Source organism: Octodon degus, unplaced genomic scaffold (genome assembly GCF_000260255.1).
Source record: "Octodon degus isolate 3935 unplaced genomic scaffold, OctDeg1.0 scaffold00072, whole genome shotgun sequence".
Classification (NCBI taxonomy): Eukaryota; Metazoa; Chordata; class Mammalia; order Rodentia; family Octodontidae; genus Octodon; species Octodon degus.
Genome location: NW_004524648.1, coordinates 946241 through 966763, shown reverse-complemented (window position 1 = coordinate 966763; position 20523 = coordinate 946241). Strand labels below are relative to the sequence as shown.

Below are 20523 nucleotides of genomic sequence, written 5' to 3'. Positions count from 1 at the left end.
ATCCCCCAACCAGCCCCTCCTTCAAATCACCTTCTGGACAGGCCTTCAGCCCCACCCTCTACATGCTTGGCTATTCCTGACAGTCTAGGCATGCCTCCATCTTCCCTTTTAGCACCCTGAAAACATAGACCACACCATGCTCCTAATTTTGAAGCTCTATCCTATGGACTCATCCCATTATGGTGACTAACAAGAACCTGGTCTGTGGTGGGACATCCTTTCCTGATGAGCTTGAGTGCCCTGGACTCAGTCCATGGGCACCGTCAATCATTTTGTCTGTCTCCTGGCAGCAAGTTCTACGAGAAGGAAGCATTACTGGCAGACCCTGTGTTTGGGCCAATCCTGGCCTCTCTTCTAGGTGAGCCTGAGAGATTAGAGGCCTGCTTAAGGCCAGCAGTGTGAGGGGCAAGTGGTAAGGGGGCTCTCTCTAAGCTAATCATCCCTGTTGTCACAGTGGGACCCTGTGCCTTGGAATACACGAAGCTCAAGACAGCTGATCACTACTGGACTGACCCTTCTGCTGATGAGCTGGTCCAGAGGCACCGTATCAGGGGTCCCCCCAATCGTCAGGACTCCCCTGCAAAGCGCCCAGCCCTGGGGGTGTGTGTCCCTTTTCCTATCCCTTGTGCTCATTCATCCAAGTGACACTCATGAGTCTAGGGAGGGGAAACTGACCCCACAAAAGAGCCTCCTCCCCACACTAGCACTTGTAGAAATGCCAAGAGCCCTTTCTCGTTTGTGGCCAAAATCAAATCAGGCAGAAAAGGACCTGGGGTCAGAGAGAGTCAGCATGGAAGCCTGAGCATTCTCAAGTCCAGGGGCCAATTTGCCAAGGCTGGAACTGAGCCATAGCTTTTCTAGCAGATCCGGAAGCGGCATTCTAGTGGCAGTGCATCAGAGGACAGGCTGGCAGCCTGCGCCCGCGAATATGTGGAATCTCTGCATCAGAACTCCAGGACGAGGCTACTCTATGGCAAGAACAACGTGCTGGTACAGCCGGTAGGAAAACTTAATGCCACCGTTGGCTCACCAGTCTCCCTTTTCAAACTGGACACCTCTAGCCACAGCTGTTTCTTTCCTAAAGCCTCTGGCCAAAGAGAGGTGCAAACACACACTGTTTCTTATGACTCATGCCTATTCTGGAGTTGGCAGGAGTGAGGGATGGCATCTGTCCTGGCAAACTGAAAACCAGGCCATCCAGAGTTAGGAATGGCAGCCAATGGGCAGGGTCATTGCCCAACTTGGGGCTGGCCAGCCCAGAACACACCTGGCAGCTTGGAAGCTGACAGGGCAGAGCCAGTGGCACCAGGCCAACCAGGATCTGCCATGTGGCTCCTGTTCTCCCTTGCTTCTACCCAGCCTCAGCTCCAGCTCCCACCTGGAGCTCGCCTCTCAACCCATCATTATCTCTTGTCTTCTGGTGTTTCTCCTCCTTATAGAAGGAAGACATGGAGGCTGTCCCTGGCTACCTCTCCTTGCACCAGTCTGCAGAGAGCCTCACTCTGAAGTGGACCCCCAACCAACTCATGAATGGGACTCTTGGGGACTCGGAGCTAGAAAAGAGGTGGGGGCCTTGATGTTTCTCCCGGGGACCAGGAAGGAGTGGAGGCTTGATCTCGGGCCAGGAAAAGGAGAGACTCGGCCCGCTCCAGGAGGCAGCCCGCACTTCTTAGCCTAATGCCAAGAATTGCAGAGAGAGGCTGCCTGGCATGATTCCTAAGTGCTCTAGGATTGAGCCAAGCCTGGCTAGGAGAGGTTTGCCTGAACCAAAGTTCCAGGCAGCTGAGACTTAACTGGCTTTCTGCCATAAGGACAGCATGGGACTCAAAGAGACATGGTTTGCTGAGGTCACTTCTCAGCAATAGTCATCCAGTCTTCAGGATAGTTCCCAGGGTTGGGAAAGTCACTTCCAGGTTACAAGAAAGGCAGGCTGACAGGTCTAGAGACACAGTAACACCAATCTGGTTCCTTTTCAGTGTTTACTGGGACTATGCCTTGGTGGTTCCCTTCAGTCAGATTGTCTGCATCCACTGCCACCAGCAAAGTAAGTTTGCTTGTCCAAGGCAGAGTGGTGTGGGGGCAGAGATGTCTTCTCCCAGTCATGCACTGCAGGGGTCCCACTCCACTTCTTGTCTCCCTTCTCTTGCCCTGATTTTTATTTTTACTTTTGCCATTCTGGGGATTGGATTGATGGCCTTCTACGCATGCACTCTATCACTGAACTTCACCCCCTGCCCTCCTGCCATCTCTATTAATGCAACTTCTGGGCCACACTCCAACTTGGCTGTCCTTCTACCAAGCCTGAAGAGCTGGCCAATGGGGCATGTGATGGACTGCTAGGTCTCAAGGAAGAACCCAGCCTCACTCGCCCACGTTCATTCGCCAGAGAGTGGTGGCACACTTGTGCTGGTGAGCCAGGACGGAATCCAGAGGCCACCACTGCACTTCCCACAGGGAGGACACCTGCTGTCCTTTCTGTCCTGTCTGGAGAATGGGCTGCTGCCTCGAGGACAGCTCGAGCCCCCACTGTGGACCCAGCAAGGGAAGGTACCTCAACATGGGAAGAGGCTCTTGGGTGCAGGGCTGTGTTGGGTGGTTCACCAGCCTCCTCCTTTCTTTTCCCCACACAGAGTTCTTAGGAGCAGCCTTGGGTGGGACCCTGGGTGGGATTTTGCCCTGGACAGCCTGACCTCCCCCTCCCTCTGCAGGGCAAGGTGTTCCCCAAGCTACGGAAACGTAGCAGCATGCGGTCCGTGGATGTGGAGGAGCTGGGCATGGGGCGGGCCACAGACTACGTGTTCCGGATCATCTACCCTGGGCACAAGCATGAGCACAGTGAGTGTTATGAACTTCCTCCATGCAGGAGAAGAGAGTTGCTCAGGGCGCTGAGCACTGTACCACCCAGGAAGAGTGGCAGACAGGGTCCACTGATGAGGCTGGGTTAAAACAAAGGGTTCATCACTTTGTCTTCAGGTCATTCCTTTGAAAGTTTGCCTCTCTTCTGCCTGGTTGTCTTCCCCACTTCTTCATCATGAGACTCTTTGCTCAGAAGACCCAAGCATCACTGTACAAGATTCTCCTCATCTTTTCATGCTCTGCCCCACCAAAAAAAAAAAAAAAAAGAAAGAAAAGAAAAAGAAAAAAAGCAGAAAAAAGAGAGACTAGGACTAGAAGATGAAGGACTTTTCCATCTCTTTTTGAGCCTGCCACTCAGCCTCTACAAAGTGACCTGGACATGGGATCCCTGCTTCTTTTTGGATAGTGCAAATTGTTCATTGGCTCCCTGAGAGCTAGAGCTAACTCCTCATGAGAGGAGTTTTGCTGAAGTAGGAGTTGCATCAGAAGAGGGTAACTTGGAGGTTAGACATTAAGGGCTGGCAGCCCAAAGGTAGCCTGTCCTTCATGGGCTGTACATTGCCCAGGATATACACCCCAGATCTGCAAAGTCTATCCATAATTGTACACCAACAGCAAAAGTCTCTTTCTGGTAAAAGCCCACAGGCTTCTCTGGGTCAGACTCAGACTCACATTTCTTATGGAGAAGGTCAGGGAATTTGCCAGCCCAGAGTGCTTACTGCCAGCCAGATCACCTGCTCCCAAAGCTTAGCTGGTGCTCACATGTTGTCGATGAGTTCTGTCTGTATTAGAAGCCAGATGACCCAGACTGCATATATGGCCATACCACAGATTGCCCCAAAAGGAATCACAGAAGGTACAAACTGTGTAGAATTCCCTTTTCCTCCCAGATGTGCCTGGTAAGGAGACAACTTTTGCTAGAATGTGTTTGCAAGCCCCTTATTTATAAGACCAGTGTTCTAACCCCTGAACTATCAGGCCACAAGCCCTGTATTTAATCTCATGCTGTTTCTGTTCAGCCAGTGGCATTTCCCCATTCTGGTCACTTCACTTTCAGGCCTATTTCCATAGAAGGCAAGCCAGGGAGGGCACCAGGAGCTGAAACTCGGGCTTCTCAAGGGCAGCTGTGGGAAAACCGTTAGAGGAGCAGAAGGCTGAATTTAGTCTGAAAAAGGGATTTGGGGGGATCTTAAGATTCATTCCAGTCTGAATGTAGGAGTTAAGGAATGATCAGAAGTTATATGCCTGCATTTATGTGTGCCTAGCCTCAGCCAGCATTTGCTGAGCTCCGGAGCTGTCAGCCTGTCCCAAATACTCCTTGTTTTTCATGCCCTTCCCCTTAGTTCTTCTCTTCTTCCTAGAGAGGATCTGTCTAAAGAGTGGAGCTCTGTAGCTGCCTGCCAGCCCCTTACCTTCTTTTATACTCTTCCCAGTAATCATCAGGAGGGCTCTCAGATCCCTGCTTCCCCTTTCCTGTGCCTTGCAGGTTTAAGGTGATCCCAGCCTCTGCGCCACTCTCCTTAAGGAGGAAGTTGGTTCCTTCTGCTCAGGCACTAGGGTCCTCATGCCTCTGCCTCTCTCGCTATTCTCTTTGAGCAGTCACTATTAACTACCACCACCTAGCGGCCAGCCGCGCGGCCTCGGTGGACGATGATGAGGAAGAGGAGGATAAACTACACGCGATGCTCTCAATGATCTGCTCGCGGAACCTCACAGCTCCCAATCTGATGAAAGGTTTTTATCCCTCGCCCTCCCTGACCTACTTCATCCTCCACCCCAACCCCCTGGGCCCACCTGCCACCCACCGCAGGGGCTCAAACAGCAGTGTTGGCATTAAGGGACTTGTACACCAGGTGGTTTCTTCTGTCAAGAGCCAGATTACAGAGGGTAGAAGGAGGCCAAACAGGAGCTGACGAGAGGGGAGAGTACAGAGTGAATGGCTCTAGCTATGAGGAGAGGGCTTCATACGGAAAGCAAGAAAGAGCTATAGAGAAATGGGGTGGCTGATTGCCTCTTGGAGGCTCTGAAGGGCTCTCTGAGCCCCTCTCTACCCTTGAGCTCAGTGCTGGCAAATGTCAGGTATGATCTTGTTTTTTCTTCTGTTGATTGCAAAGGCCAGCCTCAACTCTGAGTGCCTTTATTTTGGTGGGGAAAGGAAGGTTACTATGTGGTGCAGACTGGCCTTAAACTCACAGCAATCCTCTTGCCTCAGTCTCCTAAGTGCTGGGGTTACAGGTGTGCACCACTATACCTGGAAGCCCTGTTCTAGGCCCTTCCTTTTTTTTCAGATGTAGAGACTGGAAAGGTCAAGTGAGGGATTGGGGCACCACTGGAGAGACCGCAGGGTTCAGTATTCCTAGTAGGCCTGAAGGTTCTAGCAGATGTGACTGGTACTCTAGTGTGAAATCTAGAAATAACTGCAGCAGAGTGTCTAGAAGAGGGCACAGGCTCAGGGCACGATACTGTAAATTCCTGCCCCACATGTGCTTCTTGTTAACTATGTGGTTTTGAGAAAGTATCTTACTATCCCAAAGCTCAGTTTCTCCATCCAAGCCAGATGCTGCTTCAAGGCTGTCAGACAGGTGTGTTTCCACCCTCATCAACCTAAGTCCATGATTACAGAGATCTCTTTATTGGCAGTGACACAGTACAGTGCCCACAGCCCCTTGGTGTTCCTGTGCTCACCTCCGTCTTACTTAGCACAGAGCTGAATTGGTGAAGAGTGAACTGCACTCTTTGGGGAGCTGCCAGCCTGGCGCCCTGTGAAGGCCAGGTTGGGGCACTTGAGGAAAGGTGGGTCAGGAGAGATAAGGCCAGCTCCATAAAGTTTAGGGAATTTCTCTATCCGTACTCATTTCTGAGGAAAATTGCTTTTCCCCCTTTTCCTGTTTCTACAGAGGGGCCTAAGAGTACAGCACTTCCCTTATTGCTCCACAGAAATTCTGCCAAGGAGCTTAGTTCATTTTTTTTCTTTCTTTCTTTCTTGTTTTGTGATACCAGGAATCAGACTCGGCATCTTGCACTTGGCAGGTCTTGGGCCTTGCAGACCTTGCAACAGAAGTCTGTAGGTCAGGCCTAGGCAAGAACATACTGTTTCTCATGTTTATTGCCTGCACATGTGCCTGCCATCTGGATCCTTGCAAACTTGGACTTGGGGCTGCTGCTCATTTATAGGTTGACTTCGAGTAGTGTAATTAAGTTCTAAAAAGGGAGTCAAGAACCCCTTTTGCCCTTTGAACTGGCAGCCAGGCTAGAGAGTACAGGGCTCCATAGAGCCCTTGTGTTGGCAAACTTGACAACAGGAAACTCATCTCTGACTAGTCTTAGGGCTGAGACTTACAGAAACAGAGACTTTTAGGCCTGCAGAGAACAGAGGCCTCAGGATTGATCTGGGCATCCTCTTGGAACCTGGAATTGACCAGCTTACTACAGAGTCCTTGGGCCACTAATACTTAGAAAAGAGGAGAAGGCATAATTAGAGAACCTGCAGATCACTGGGGACATACAGGGTTGAGGGCTCCCACGTGCACTTCAGTCCATAATGACAACACTGTTGAGTCCATTCTGCTAGCTGTTGCTTTTCAAGCCTGCAACATGCTTGACTTGTGCATGTCACTCAAGTGGCGGGTGTCCAGATTTCCCCTCCCCTCTTCTCCCTCCTTTTCCAGCTGCCTCCCCCAGAGAGCAGAGATGCTGTTCACTCTAATTCTGCTCCAGGCCAGGCGCCTTTCACTGAGTCTTAGGGGCTGTGGGGTTCACCCACCTAATTGTTTCCTTCACACTTTCCTCACGCTCAGAGGAGAGAGTCAGAGTCAAAGCTGACCCAGTAGATCCCTCCCCTCCAGCTTGCTTCCCCTCGCCCAGTCACTCTAGAGCTCCAGCTGTCGCACTGGGTTAATTCAGAGGCACAGTGTCACTGCTGGCTGGTTCAGCTCCTTCCTGGAGAATTAAGGTGAAGAGCATTGACCTAGTCTTGGTTGGGCCCTGCTTTCTGGGCATGAGCTTTTCTCCCTTTGTTCATTCCCACCCCATGCCCTCTGCATCTGCCAATGTTCTTGCCTGTCTGCCTGCTCCCCTCTGCCGCCTGGCTGAGTCAGCTTCTACCTTGGCTCTTTCCAGGACTGGCCGCTTTTCTGCCTGCTGCAGGGACATGAGCCGGAGTCCTGTCACATCCCACTTATCCCCTGCACTTATCCTCTCCCTCTCTTCCTAAAGTCTCAGGCATGGCTTGCACCCTCACTCCCAGAGCCAAAGCCCCCCACCCCCCAAGTATGTTCCCTTAATTTGCCTCCTGGTGGAGCTGAAGGGCCAGATAGTTACACAAATCCCAGCTGTGGGTCTGGGGGGTCAAGGCAGAGCAGCCCCTGAAGGGATCAGAAGGGAATCAGCTCCATCCTCCTCTCCAAGGCACACTAAGAGCTGGAGTCTGACTTCTATAAAAAAAAACCAGAGCTAGACCTGTTCCATACCATAATTGCCAGGGTCCAGGTGAGCCAGGGCCACGTTAGATTCACCTAGAAAACCAGTACTGAAAGAAGTGTCCTTATCACACAAGCTCTATCCTCATTCTTCTTTGTTCTTCTCTGCTTTCTCCCTCTCCCTCGTAGCATCCTTAGTCCTTTCATTTGCTGCACTCACTATGTTTTGTCTCCGTGGCTCCCTGGACCCTAGCAGCATCCCCAAGGAATATCCTGTCTCACTTTGGCCATAGAAACTCTCAGAGGGCTTGAGTTCTGACCCACACCAGCGAGGCTGGCTGTGAAGGCTGCTCTGTCTGCAGTGATGTAGACTGTCTTATGGAACTGCATATTCATCTGAGACTGTGATGTGGGATGGTGGGCCTGTGTGCCTAGTCACCGTCCCCATAATCCCTGGAAGCCTGGGGAATTTGACCCTCCTTGCAACTCCACATGGTGGTATGAGAAGCCACCACGCCAAGTGCAGTCACACTAGGCTACAGGATGTCTGGCCTTTGCAGGGAGCACTGTTCCTACCTAACCACTGGCTGCCACATCTAGAACCCCTCAGAAAAATAAGAACTATGAGCCAAGTGGCTCAGGGATCCCTTGGGGGCTTTGATCAATGGAGAGTCTTCCTGGGGGGGTGGTGTCACAGTTTGAGGGTTCCAAGCACCTTCATGAGCATCTCAGAGTTTGCCCACGAAAACTAAGCTGAACCTTTACAGACTGGACTAATAGCAATTCCAGTAGCTCAGCCTTTTGGTGTTCCTTCTCTTCTCCCCTTACTCTAGAAAAGCAGGTGTTTCCTGGTAGTAAGATAGGGGTAGGTAGACACAATCACTCATTCACTCCAAGTATGTTACACATGTAGACACGCTCTCTTGAGGCTTTGCGGAGGCTGGGAAGTAGCATTTCCATCTCTGGGATCTGGCTCAGGCAGGCACTACCCCTGTGGTTTTCCATCAGTGTGGGATTTCATGCTGCAGCTCCGGGCACAGAGGTGGGCATGCCTCACGGCGCATGGGGAAGGGGGCCTGCCGGGTGCTGACCATAGCCCCTTCCTGCCCTCAGATACTGGTGACATGATCGAGATGCAGGGCTTTGGGCCTGGCCTGGCAGCCTGGCACCTGGAGCCCCTGTGCAGCCAGGGCTCTTCCTGCCTCTCCTGCTCCTTCCGCAGCTCCCCATATGCAACCCCTAGCCAATGTAACTGCATCCCTGACAGGTGAGTAAATGGGGCCCGGAATACTAGCTTCTTATTCCTGTATCCATCTATGTGTTTGTTCCTCTTTCCTTATAAATAGTGTCATTTGCATGACTGCTTATCATCTGGAATTGGCCAGAACTGAGTTTATGGTACCCATGTGACTTTGGCAATTCCTTAGTCTCCAGGAGCCTCTGTGTTTCTGAACCTCAGTTTCCTTACCTGTAAAATGGGAATAATACCATACCCTGCTCTGTAAGGCACTTGTGAGAACTGTGTAAATGCCTAGACTGGTGCCTCCTAGGGTAGAAACAGATGTTGCTATCAGGCTGCACCTTTGAGGACACTCAGCACCTATCAAGGCACCCGCTATGTGAAAGGACCACATGAACAGCCTCCGTATGGGCCATTTGCCAAGTGTCCTCCTTCACCTGTCATGTTATTTTTTAACCTGTTACTCCTGATGACCCTGAGGAGTTCATTTTCACATGAGGAATTAAGATTCATACAAAGTTTGATGCCCAAGATCCCTCCTTGGGTAGCTGGGGCTGGGGGCAGCAGTACTGAATGTGGATGCCAGGGATGGAAGCCTGTGACATGGCTTTTTGCTGTCGGTCCTTCTTCCTACCATGGTCCTTAAGCTCCAGCCTTCTGAACCACCGTGTTTCCACAGGTTGCCCCTCAGGCTGCTGTGTGAGAGCATGAAGAGGCAGATTGTGTCCCGGGCCTTCTATGGCTGTGAGTGTACGCTGAGGTGGGGCTGAGGGCTGGGGCTGGGGAGCACCTCTGTGATGGCTTCCTGGTTGCCCACTGCAGGGCTGGCCCACTGCCGCCACCTGTCCACAGTGCGGACCCATCTGTCAGCGCTTGTGCATCACAACATTATCCCACCCGACCGGCCCCCGGGGGCTTCAAGAGGCCTCACCAAGGATGTGTGGAGCAAGTATCAGAAGGACAAAAAGGTGCAACTTTGTGGTTCAGAGGCAGAGACCAAGCCAAGGGCTTGGGTGGGCAGGAGTTACATATAGCTGCATGCTCAGGCAGGTACTGGGAGCAACTTCTGTAGCCTAAATGGCATTTGCAGTAAAATACAATAGAGGATAGGGTTGACAGGCCAGGTCTGAGGGCCATGGAGTGACCCGTGTGATAACAGTTATGACCAAAGGTCTGTAGGGTAGGGGCCAGGCTGGGAATTCATTCTGCCTCTGTATTGCTCTTTGACCATCATTAGATCATTGCCCTTTCTAGCCTCTATTTCCTGCCCCATAAGTGGGCCAGCTATACCCTGGGGCACAGGAGGATGAAGCTCTGCCTAAACAGGGTTTTCCATGGGGTGGGCTCACCTGTCTGGGCCATGGTGACCATGGGGCCTGCACAGTCTTTCCCCCTGGGCCCTTCAGAACTACAAGGAGTTGGAGCTGCTGAGGCAGGTTTACTATGGAGGTGTGGAACATGAGATCCGCAAGGACGTCTGGCCCTTTCTGCTTGGCCACTACAAGTTTGGCATGAATAAGAAGGAGATGGAGCAGGTAAGGGAGCCTATTGCATGGGCCTAGGGAGATGGGGAACTGGGCCATGAGACTTCAGGGAGGGGGCCTCAGAAGCCTCAGCCCTTTTCTGGGTAGAAAGAAATGTGACAGAGGAAGATGGTAGCAGAGTCCCTGTGGTCCTCACCTGAGACCCCCACTCTAGGCTGTAGCTGTCCCAGCCCCTGAGGAGGAGACCCTGGTATACCCTCCCCCCACGGTCATGGTGTGGTCTGAGCACAGGTGGATGCAGCGGTGGCAGCAAGGTACCAGCAGGTGTTGGCAGAGTGGAAGGCCTGTGAGGTGGTGGTGAGGCAGCGGGAGCGGGAGGCTCACCCAGCCACGCTCACCAAGTTCTCCTCGGGCAGCAGCATTGACAGCCATGTGCAACGCCTCATCCACCGAGATTCCACCATCAGCAATGATGTAAGCCAGCAGTCTGGAGGGGTGGGGGACCTGGGATGGGGCCCAGGAGCCTTTGACGCCCCAGAGTCCTGAGCATCAACCCAACCTCTAATATTGACTGGCACAAGAGCCCTGGGAGGAAAGCATAATGTATTTGTGTGTCATTTTTTCAGCTGAGAAATGGCTAAGTGCTGTCCTGCTGCCCACTTCCCTGGGAGCTGTAGGAGCCAGATGAGATAACTCTGATAGTTCTCTGTGTTCAGTTTCACCAGACTAATGGGGAAAGATGGGTGTATTGGGATTTAGGGAAGCCTTTTCCTTATCTCCATGTAGAGAGAACTCAAGGCTATCAGCAGGCACCCTGTTCAATCCTGGATCCACTGCTGATGAAAAGAGTATCTCTGGGGGCTGGTGAGATGGCTCAGTGGTCTAAAGCACCTACTTAGAACAAGCTTAGCAAAGCACAGGGACCGCGGTTCAATCCCCCAGCACCACATGCCAGCCAGCCCCACCCCCTGGTGGGCTGAGCTGGCCACACACACACACACACACACACACACACACACACACACACACATAAATAAATAAAAAAAAAGAGTATCTCTGGATAAGAACTTTCTATATATGGCCTGTATTCTCTTATCTACTCTCAAGCCTCTGAATTCAGAGGCTACATAAAGAATTCTTGTCCAGAGGACAGAAACATTTGGAGCAGTCATGCTGGTGTGCACCGGCAAGGTCCTCCTGCCCCTGTGACATTTTCTGTCTCCTTGGAGAAGTGACTTCAGAGCTAGTTCCAAGCATCAGTGGGTAGGTTTTCCTTGCATTATCTCCGCCCATAGAATGGAACACCTCATCCCCTTTTTAAGGTACTGGGGCTTGAACTCAGGGCCTTCATACTAAGCTATGTCTAACCTTCCCTCTTTTTATTTTTTTATTTTTTTATTTTATTTTTTTTTGATTTTGAAAAGGTCTCATTAAGTTGCTAAGTTGCCCAAGCTGGACTCCTTCTGATCCTTCTTGTGCTCCCTCTGCTTCAGCCTTTCCTAGAGTGCTAGGATTACAGCATGTGCCTCTATTCTGAGGCTCTTGATTATTTCAGAATTGTATTCTTACCCAGCACTTCAGGTTTCTTGCCCAGAGTGAAAAATTACTTTGAGCAACCTTTCCTACATAGACCAGTTAGGAAAAAACAATTGCAATACATGCCTTATTTTCCCCTTGACTTGTCCATGGTAGTGGACTTATTCCACTCAGCAGAATGTTTCCTTTTACTTCTAACTTCTCTGTAGTTTGTCTGAAGGGTACCATAACTAAGTACTTCGGCTCTACAAGTTTCTTTTTTTGCCCTGCTGAACACTCAGTACCAAAGATATGAAATAACTTGCTCTTCCTAAAATCTCTACCCTGTCCCCTGTCCCCAATAGTGCCCCAGCAGTCCATCAAGACCTGAGGACAGCTTTCCTGGGCTCATTATCTAAGGCTTTGTAGAATGACAGTCCACACTGACTATGGGTGTGAGAGCTTTGGCTCCTTTTTCTGTACAGCAGCCACAGAAAGCCCTGTAGTACATCACATGATGCTGGACTGGATAGGGCTGAAGATGTTTCTCTCTTTACCAAAGCCTTATTTCTTCCACTTGTTTAGCTGGGTCTGATGCCAGCTTGGCAGCCTTGCTGAGTGCCGTGGGTGGGAATAGGGGTGTGAAGAAAATTCTTTGTCCCAGCTCCATTCCAACCCAGGAAGGAGGCAGGGACTTTAGGGAAGTCCCAGAGTACAGCTAAGAGCCGCCATCTGTTCACTCCCACCAGGTGTTTATCTCTGTGGATGATCTGGAGACCCCAGGGCCCCAGGCCTCTGAAGATGCCAGACCAAAGCCCGAGCAAGAACCAGGAGTTGGGACTCTCGGCACTGCCATGGTGGAGCAACAGCAGTCAGTGGAGTTTGACTCTCCAGACTCAGGGCTGCCATCCTCTCGAAATTACTCTGTGGCCTCAGGCATCCAGTCCAGCCTAGATGAGGGCCAGAGTGTGGTTTTTGAGGAGGATGGCGGTGGAGAGGAAGGCTCTGAAGGGCTGGCTTCTGCAGCCCACACTATTTCTGAGCCCCAAGATCCCAGCCAGGAGAAGTCTCTACAGGCCAATGAGCTGGAGGCAGACGGGCAGCTGGCAGCTGTGTGTGCTACGGCCTACACTGTATGTGGATATCCCCCTAGCCCTGTTCCCAGAGGCTCTCCTGACATGATGACGCTTGGGGACAGGCTGCAGGGTGGCAGGGTGCGCTCTCCCAGAGGGAATACCAGGCCCATCTTGCAGCATCCCCAGAGCACTCTTAAGAGTACCCTGGGTTCCTTATTTGGCTGCCTTTCTTTATTGGGGAAACCACCTCCCATCTGCATCCAGGGAGGGCTTGCCAGCCTCACTGCTGAGGGTTATCCACTCTTCCAGATAGAATTACTGGACACTGTGGCCTTAAATCTGCATCGCATAGACAAGGATGTGCAGAGATGTGACCGCAACTACTGGTACTTCACACCCCCCAATCTTGAGAGGCTCAGAGACATCATGTGCAGGTGCCAGTCTTGGGGATGGGCGGGCTCAGAATAGGAGGCAGGAACCCCCCCATTGCTCTGTGAAAGATCCTATCCAGCAGCTACCCTGCTATGCACACAATTCATGTGACACCCTGTCAGGACAACTTTCCCAGTAGTACCCCTCATCCCACCCTACTGCATTCCCAGAAGTCTTTTGGCTCTCTGCTCTAGCCACACTTCAGGAAGCCTTACCTGTTTTTACTCCCCTGCCCCTTGTGCCAAGCTGTGATTGCTGCTTGTCGCTTTCTCTGAGGCCCTGAGTACCTCGGGGGCAAGGACCATGGTAATAACCCACTGTCTCAGGGCAGAATGCATAGTAAATGTTTTAGTGTCTTGGAAAGAATGACTTTAGGTACCAGGCTACTCTAGGGGCCTTCTCTGCAGGGATCCCTGCAGGGAGGAGAGGATGGTGCGCAGCCACAGTGACTGTCCCTGGCATTTCAGCTACGTGTGGGAGCATCTGGACATGGGCTACGTGCAAGGCATGTGTGACCTGCTGGCCCCGCTCTTGGTCATCCTCGACAATGGTGAGCGGTGGAGAATGGAAGTCCCCAAAATGAAGTTGGGTTTGGGTGACAGACTGGAAAAAGAAGGTGGCTAGGTCTGGGAGGGGCGAACATAAGCCCCATCTCCTAGCCTCACTCCTGTCTTCGTGTAGATCAGCTGGCGTACAGCTGTTTTAGCCACCTCATGAAAAGGATGAGCCAGAACTTCCCCAATGGGGGCGCCATGGACACCCACTTTGCCAACATGCGGTCCCTCATCCAGGTGAGGTCTGCAGCCACATGACTGCTGGGCTTGTCTGTCAGCCACGTGGAGGCCAGGGAGTAGTTCCAGTAATGTCCTTTATATACAACCTTAATACCTTTTCACTTTAAAAACTGTTGTTATCCATGTTACAAATCAAGGAGCATGAGTGTGATTGTGAGTGGTAATGCAACACCCAGGAACTTGTACAGTTCCAAAAAGAATGCAGACCAGAGAGATAGGGGTGGCAGTAGGGTTAACAACACCTCCCCCGAAGACCTGGGCAGCAGGGGGCACCCCGGCCCTACTAAGTGTGGTGGGCAAAGGTGACAGACAGGCAGCGTCAGGTTGGTCTCCCTCTTCCCACATGAGATCCTGGACTCAGAGTTGTTTGAACTGATGCATCAGAATGGAGACTACACCCACTTCTATTTCTGTTACCGCTGGTTCCTGCTGGACTTTAAGAGAGGTAAGAAGTGTGTTAGTTGACAAGGCTGGGTTGGGACAGTGCGATATCCCTCTTTCCCTTAACTGCATGTTACAATGCACTGGGAGCTCTGAAAAACTTCCAGTGCTGTTCCCTACACAGCCCCAGACTTGCTGCCTGGGGTCATATGTTCTTTTTAGAATACTCTGTATTTTGTTTTGTCTGATTTCATTTTGTTTGAGGTTCTAGAGGTTGAACCCAGGGGCTTCACACTAAGCTACATCCCCAGTCCATTTTTATTTTGAAATAATATCACCAAGTCATTAAATTGCTTAAACTAAGCTCAAACTTGGTATCCTCCTGGCTCAGCCTCTCAGAGCACTGCTATTACAGGTCTGGATCATCATGCCTGGCTCCTTTTGCTTTTTTTAATGGTACTGTGGATAGAGCCCAGACACTCTGGATGCTAAGCAGGTGCTGTGCCCCTGAACTGTACCTGTGGCATGGCGCATGTTCGTGAAAGGATGTGAAGTGATTCTGTGGTCCAGCCAGAATTCATAATTGCTACCATAATAGGTGATGGTGGGTAAACATTTTTTGAGGGAGGACTTTTTTTTTTTTGGCGAAACTGGGGATTGAACTCAGGCCCTTGTGCTTGCCAAGCAAGCGCTTATTCTACTGAGCCATTTCCCTGTCCCTGAGGGAGGACTTTTTTCAAACCAAATTTTCCCTAAGCACAACTCTTTGTTTTTTTTTTTTAAAAAAAAAAAAGGGTCTAAGGGCTGGAGAGATGGCTCAGTGGCAAGCGCAAGGGCCTGAGTTCAGTCCCCAGTTCGGCCCAAAAAAAAGAGTTGCCCTGGGGCAGTGCCAACACGGGATCTGTAGGAACCAAAGAGAAATAGGCAGAAATAACCAAAGAGAAGGGCAGGGCCTTCATCTAGAGTACAGAACATCTTTTTTTTTTTTTTTTTTTTTTTTTTGGTGTTGGATTTTTGTTTTGAGATGTCACTTTTGTTTGGAAATAAGATCACACTTGTGGCTGCCCCTGAATACTCTAGGTAGCTCAAGCTGGTTTCAAATTTGCAGTGATTCTCCTGCCTCCAACCCCCCAAGTGCTGGATTTCAGGCATGTACCACCACACCTGGCTAGAACACCCATTCTTGACCTAGGCTGTATGCAGTGAGGAGAGTTCTACATCCTCGCTGCCAGAGCTCTGTCGCCCACCTGGCTCCATCCAGAGACCTGTGGGCAGCCAGGCTCAACCTGAGTGCCAGTCCTGTGCCTGGGACTGGTGAACATCCCTCCTTGCCATCCCCAGAGCTGCTGTATGAGGACGTGTTTGCTGTGTGGGAGGTGATCTGGGCAGCCAGGCATATCTCATCAGAGCACTTTGTGCTGTTCATCGCTCTGGCTCTGGTGGAGGCCTACCGAGGGATTATCCGTGACAACAATATGGACTTCACTGACATCATCAAGTTCTTCAATGGTATGAGCTGGTCCACCCATCCTGACTGCAACACTGGAGGTGTGGGGACCTCCACTCCTGGCTTGGGCAGACTTGGAGGGTTCTCAAGAATACCAGGGTTGTTTCTCTGTAGGCAAAGTATCAAGAGCCCAGTAGGTAGAAACAACCAGAGTAGTCAGCCTCAGGGCCCCTCCCCACCCTACTGCTCTCTCTGGGCCTCCTCAAAATTATCTGTTGTTTCCCCTAGAGCGGGCTGAGCATCACGATGCCCAGGAGATCCTGCGGATTGCCCGGGACCTGGTCCAAAAGGTGCAGATGCTCATAGAGAACAAGTGAGTGCTGTGGCTGGGACCAGGAGCACAGAGAAAAAGCCTGGGCAGCAGGCCGGCTTGGGCTTAAGCAGGAAAAAGTTCAAGGGCACTGAAGCCCAGACTGCTCCAACCCCAGATGACCCTGTCTGTCCAGTTGTGTTTTAACAAAGTGATTGTGAGCCTGGGATCTGACTCCTGGCAATGCTGGTCCTGTGGGGCATGTCAGGCCAGGAAGCCCTCAGATCAGTGCTGTGATGGGAGGGGTCGACTTTAGGAAGCAGCTGCCTTGGGGGCAACTACTCTGTTCCCCTCAAACAACTGGGAATAGCCCCACTGCCACCTGCATCCTCAGCCTGGACTGTTCTCCAATGCTTCTCTCAAGCCAACCTGGGGCCTGTAAGGCTAGCAGGGGCTATGGTGGCCTAGGCCCTGCCCAGTAAGAGGCATCAGGCAAGGGGTTCTGTGCTGTATCTCCTGAGAGCCCCTTTATACGTTGCTCATTCGGGAATGAATCCTGGGAGCCAGGAACCTGAGTCATGCTCCAGGCCCTCCTGAGATTCAAGGGCAGTTGGATGTAGCCTTGGGTGGGAACGACCCACCTCCGCAGCACTGACACTGCCTCTGGCTACCTGAGGTAGCACCTTGTGCTTGCCTCACTGCACAGTACACAATGTGTGTGGGTACAGTGTCACTGTCACCAACCTGCCCTTGTTTTACACATTAGATGCACCCCAGAAACTGCATAAATGACACTTTGTCAGTTGGGTGCACTCTTCCATAGCTCAGCTGGTAGAGTGGAGAACTGTGGACCCGACACCATCAGTTCAGTGACTTGGAATGCAGTGGGGGTGCTTGCTCCTCTTGGGAACCCAGATTGATTCTGTGGGAGCTAGTCCTGTCACAGCCTCCTCTCAGGGACAGACCTCTGAGCTTTGGGAAGCCTATTGCCTGTCCCTGGCATCTGCTAAGTTCCTAAGAGCAGAGAGTTGGGGGAGGCTTGTATCTCCCTCATTTGTCTCTGGTGAGAAGCAAGCCTAGCCCTACCTTCCACTGGGGACCCAGAATCCCCTTGGAGGAACAACATTTGCAAGGGTGTCAGGACGGCCTCAGCTCCTGACCCAAAGCCTAGGCATGCTGCTTGCTGTCATCCTGTCTCTGTACCCCCGTATGTGATAGGCTGTTCCCCTGGGACCTGGAAGCTGGGCTTTTGACCTGCCCGGCAGTCACCAAGATATGCAGACTTCCTGCCTTTGAGAAACATGAGCAAGGGGCCAGCAGCCCTTTTGCATCCAGCACATTCCTCCCAGTCCACCTCTGTCCAGGCACCGCATGGCCTGTTTGGGAGCCAGCCACTCTACTGCCAGCCCCTATCATCCACGAGTCCTTGGCCTCCCAAGCACAGGTGGCTATTGTGTGCCTGCCTTAGTGACTCTGGTTTTGTGAGGAGCAGAGTGTACTTTTTTTTGCCTCAGAAACTATACTCCAATGTAACAGACCAATAAACAGCATTTGGCATTGCTTGAGGCTCCGAGGCATGCTTGTTTGTAGCACTGACACTGCATGTTGAGGTACTGTGTTGTGTACTGAGGAATTCTATTCACTCCACAACCAAACACAAGGGGGTCCAACTCCAAAGGCATTGATGGCAAACAAAACCAAAGTTTCTAGGCTAGACAGTGTGGCTGGTCAGGGAGTTGAGGGGTGAAAGACCTCAGGTACTCAGTGCTAGGGGGGAGGGGCTCACCTCAGAACCGTGATTCCTCTCAATTGGCCCCCCACTTAGGGCTGGTGAGATAGCTCAGTGGACTAAGTGCCTGCTTAGGCAAGCACAGGGACTGACAGGGATTTGGTTTTAATTTATTTATGTGTGTGGCCAGCTCTGCCCACCAGGGCTGGCCCCAGCCCCGGAAGTGACGAGCCAGTGACTTGAGTCTGTAATCCCAACACTGAAGAGGCTGAAAACACAAGGATCACTATAGGAATCTGAGCTGCATAGAGAGACCATGTACCAAATGTTTGAAAAAAAAAAAAATAGTTGGTTCACTTGCCTGCTCTCTGACCTGCAGTGAAGAGCTGAGCCTTGACTTGGAACAAGAGGAGCTTCCCAGCCCCTCTCCATCTTCTAGGCACATCCTCCCCTCTGGCTGTGGTTCCCATTCCCTAAGCAGTCTTTTGAGATACCTGAGTCAGGTTGGGCTCTGTAGTAGGAGGAAGGACCCGGTTGCAAAAATAGGTCACCTCCTCTCCTGCCTTCACCCCAGCGTGCCACTGGTCACATCATTGGCTCTAGGCAGACAACTCTAGTCCTACACCACATTTTCTGGCTCTAGGGGACATGCTTTCTCAACACGGGGGCCTGTTGACAACTCGGTACTGTAGCCTATGGCCCTAGTAGGCTGGCCTGGGATATTAGGATAGAACACACATTGGTGGCAGAAACCTGCTGATTCAAGGAGCTCTGAGGTCGGGATTCAATAAACCCCTGAAGAACACTTCATCACTTCACTGGTTCCATAGCTCAGAGGAATCAGGTTTTGTTTAGCTGTGAGCACAAGGAAGAAATTTCAAAGGCCTGGGTAAACTAGGAACAAGTGTTATGGGACTTACAGCACTACAGGGAATCCCACAGCCAAGTTCATAGGGCAGCTGAGGCAGGGGCAATTGTCTTACAGGTAGCAAGCAGTAGTAAGCATGGTGGGCACTGGAAGCACCACCTTGATGGGGACACACCCCAGAAAGTGAGTCCTTACAGAACAGGGTGATAAATGAAAGTGACCAGATTCATCCTCTGGATTTCTATTTCGTGTTAGCCTGCCCACAGGCTGCTCCTGCAGGTTCCAACTGTGCCTGGGTGGTGTCCTTTTAAGTACACAGAAGAGGTCTGTGCCTGCCCAGAAGCTCTAAGCTCAGCCCTCAGATAATGCTGGGTCATCATTGTGACACTAGGGTCTTTGTCCATGTCTACAGTGATGGGTACAACAGCAGTGGTCTTAAGTGGACACTCAGAAAGGGTCCTCCCTACCCCTAATCTTTCCTGTCAATGTCACTAACTGGCCAGTGGATGTGACCCGGCTCTTCCTAGTGCTTCCAGCAGAGGGAGCCCAAATCTCACGAGTGAAAAGGGCTGATGTGCTGATGGGTCCCTGGGAGGGGTTTGACATGGGATCTTCCTTAAATCTAGCCCTAATTCAGACAATAAGATTTGTGTCCACCACTACTATCCTTCAAGGGAAACCTGTGATGCCCATCCCAAGAGGCAGTCGGTTCTCTTCAGGAACTGAGGTAGAAGAGAAGCCAGATTTCTCTATAACCAGGCTCCACTAACTGCTCCCTCACACTGTTCACGCCCACCCAGCCTGCTAAGGGGCTAGGCTGGGGAGACAAAACGCAGCTATGGAACAGTGCTCTTCCAGGCCCAGCTGAGAACACGGGTGCCAGGCCTTTGACTTCCAGTTTTGTCCCCTTCCTTGAAAGGACAACTTTCTGGGACCAGGGAGATAGCTCAGTAGCTTTTAAGCACCTGCCTAGCAAGCGCAAGGTCCTGAGTCGATCCCTAGTACTGCGGGGACGGTCATACAGGCCAACTTTCTGGAGGCAGGTGTGGTGGCAGGAGAGACTGAGGCAGGATGATCACCATGAGTTCAAAGCCAGTCTAGGCTACAAAGTGAGTTTAAGGCAAGCCTAAATAACATAGCAAGATCCTGTCTCAAATAAATAAATAAATAAATAAATAAATAAATAATAAAAATCAAACAAGGGCCAGCCTGATAGCTCAGTGGACTAAAGCACCTGCTTAGGCAGAGCACAGCAGCCAGGGTTCAATCCCCAGCGTGCTGTGCTGGTCCCACTGCAGGGCACACGGAGACAGCAACTGAGACTGGGCATGGTGGTGCGCACCTGTAATCCCAGCACTTGGGAGGCTGAAAACAGAAGCATCACTAGGAATCCAATTTACATAGTGAGACCCTGGACCCTGTTCTAAATATAGGAAAAAAAAAAAAAAAGACAGGATAGCTTTTTGGACAAACACCCCCCATCCCCACCCCACTTTGCTGCTTGCCATGACTGCAACCCCCAAAGTGTTTTTTTCCAAGCCCTGTCCTTTGCACTGTCCCTGGCAGGGTCCAACAAGGGTCCCAAGTGCTAGAGGGCAAATTCTGCCTCGAGGTGAGATCTGACTAGCTCTCACAAGGCCCCAGGCAACCGTGTGATTTTAACAAGCCACCTCAAACCTGCTTCGTTATCAGCCAAAATGGGCTAGTTCTTGGCTTATTTACTCCACTGGGCTGTTAAAAGATGAAACAAGATAATGTTTGTAGAAATTGTTTGAGGAAGTATAAAGCTTTGCAAGCACATAAGACCAGAACTAGTCTCTGAGCTTGAGCCACAGGGATCAGAGGAAGGCGGTGTGAAGTCTTTCCCTAAAACTTTCTGCCTGTGTCCCCCAAATATCCTGGACTAAGGACAGGCTGGCTGCTGCTTTTCCCAATAAAATGACCACCCCTCAAAAAAAAAAAAAAAAAAAAAA

General features: G+C 51.2%; 1 protein-coding gene across 4 annotated transcripts in view; it reads left to right on the top strand.

Annotated features, from left to right (window-relative positions):
• Positions 1 to 17518, top strand: part of Sgsm2 (small G protein signaling modulator 2) — a 41184-nt gene extending 23666 nt beyond the window's left edge. The window contains exons 5-25 of one of the 4 annotated variants that reach the window (XM_023719816.1): positions 291 to 358; positions 455 to 600; positions 865 to 999; positions 1440 to 1564; positions 1977 to 2044; positions 2387 to 2547; positions 2709 to 2835; positions 4456 to 4590; positions 8388 to 8541; positions 9194 to 9258; positions 9337 to 9482; positions 9921 to 10049; positions 10290 to 10312; positions 10418 to 10472; positions 12263 to 12646; positions 12899 to 13023; positions 13489 to 13571; positions 13703 to 13812; positions 14164 to 14260; positions 15538 to 15705; positions 15932 to 17518. In XM_023719816.1, coding sequence (XP_023575584.1) covers positions 291 to 358; positions 455 to 600; positions 865 to 999; positions 1440 to 1564; positions 1977 to 2044; positions 2387 to 2547; positions 2709 to 2835; positions 4456 to 4590; positions 8388 to 8541; positions 9194 to 9258; positions 9337 to 9482; positions 9921 to 10049; positions 10290 to 10312; positions 10418 to 10472; positions 12263 to 12646; positions 12899 to 13023; positions 13489 to 13571; positions 13703 to 13812; positions 14164 to 14260; positions 15538 to 15705; positions 15932 to 16020 — 2593 coding nt within the window. In that variant the 3' untranslated portion in view covers positions 16021 to 17518. Of the gene's footprint in view, positions 1 to 290; positions 359 to 454; positions 601 to 864; positions 1000 to 1439; positions 1565 to 1976; positions 2045 to 2386; positions 2548 to 2708; positions 2836 to 4455; positions 4591 to 8387; positions 8542 to 9193; positions 9259 to 9336; positions 9483 to 9920; positions 10050 to 10289; positions 10473 to 12262; positions 12647 to 12898; positions 13024 to 13488; positions 13572 to 13680; positions 13813 to 14163; positions 14261 to 15537; positions 15706 to 15931 lie in introns of those variants that run through there. The other 3 variants (XM_004635333.2, XM_004635334.2, XM_023719817.1) reach the window with 3 other exon arrangements.
• Positions 17519 to 20523: the final 3005 nt, after the last annotated feature.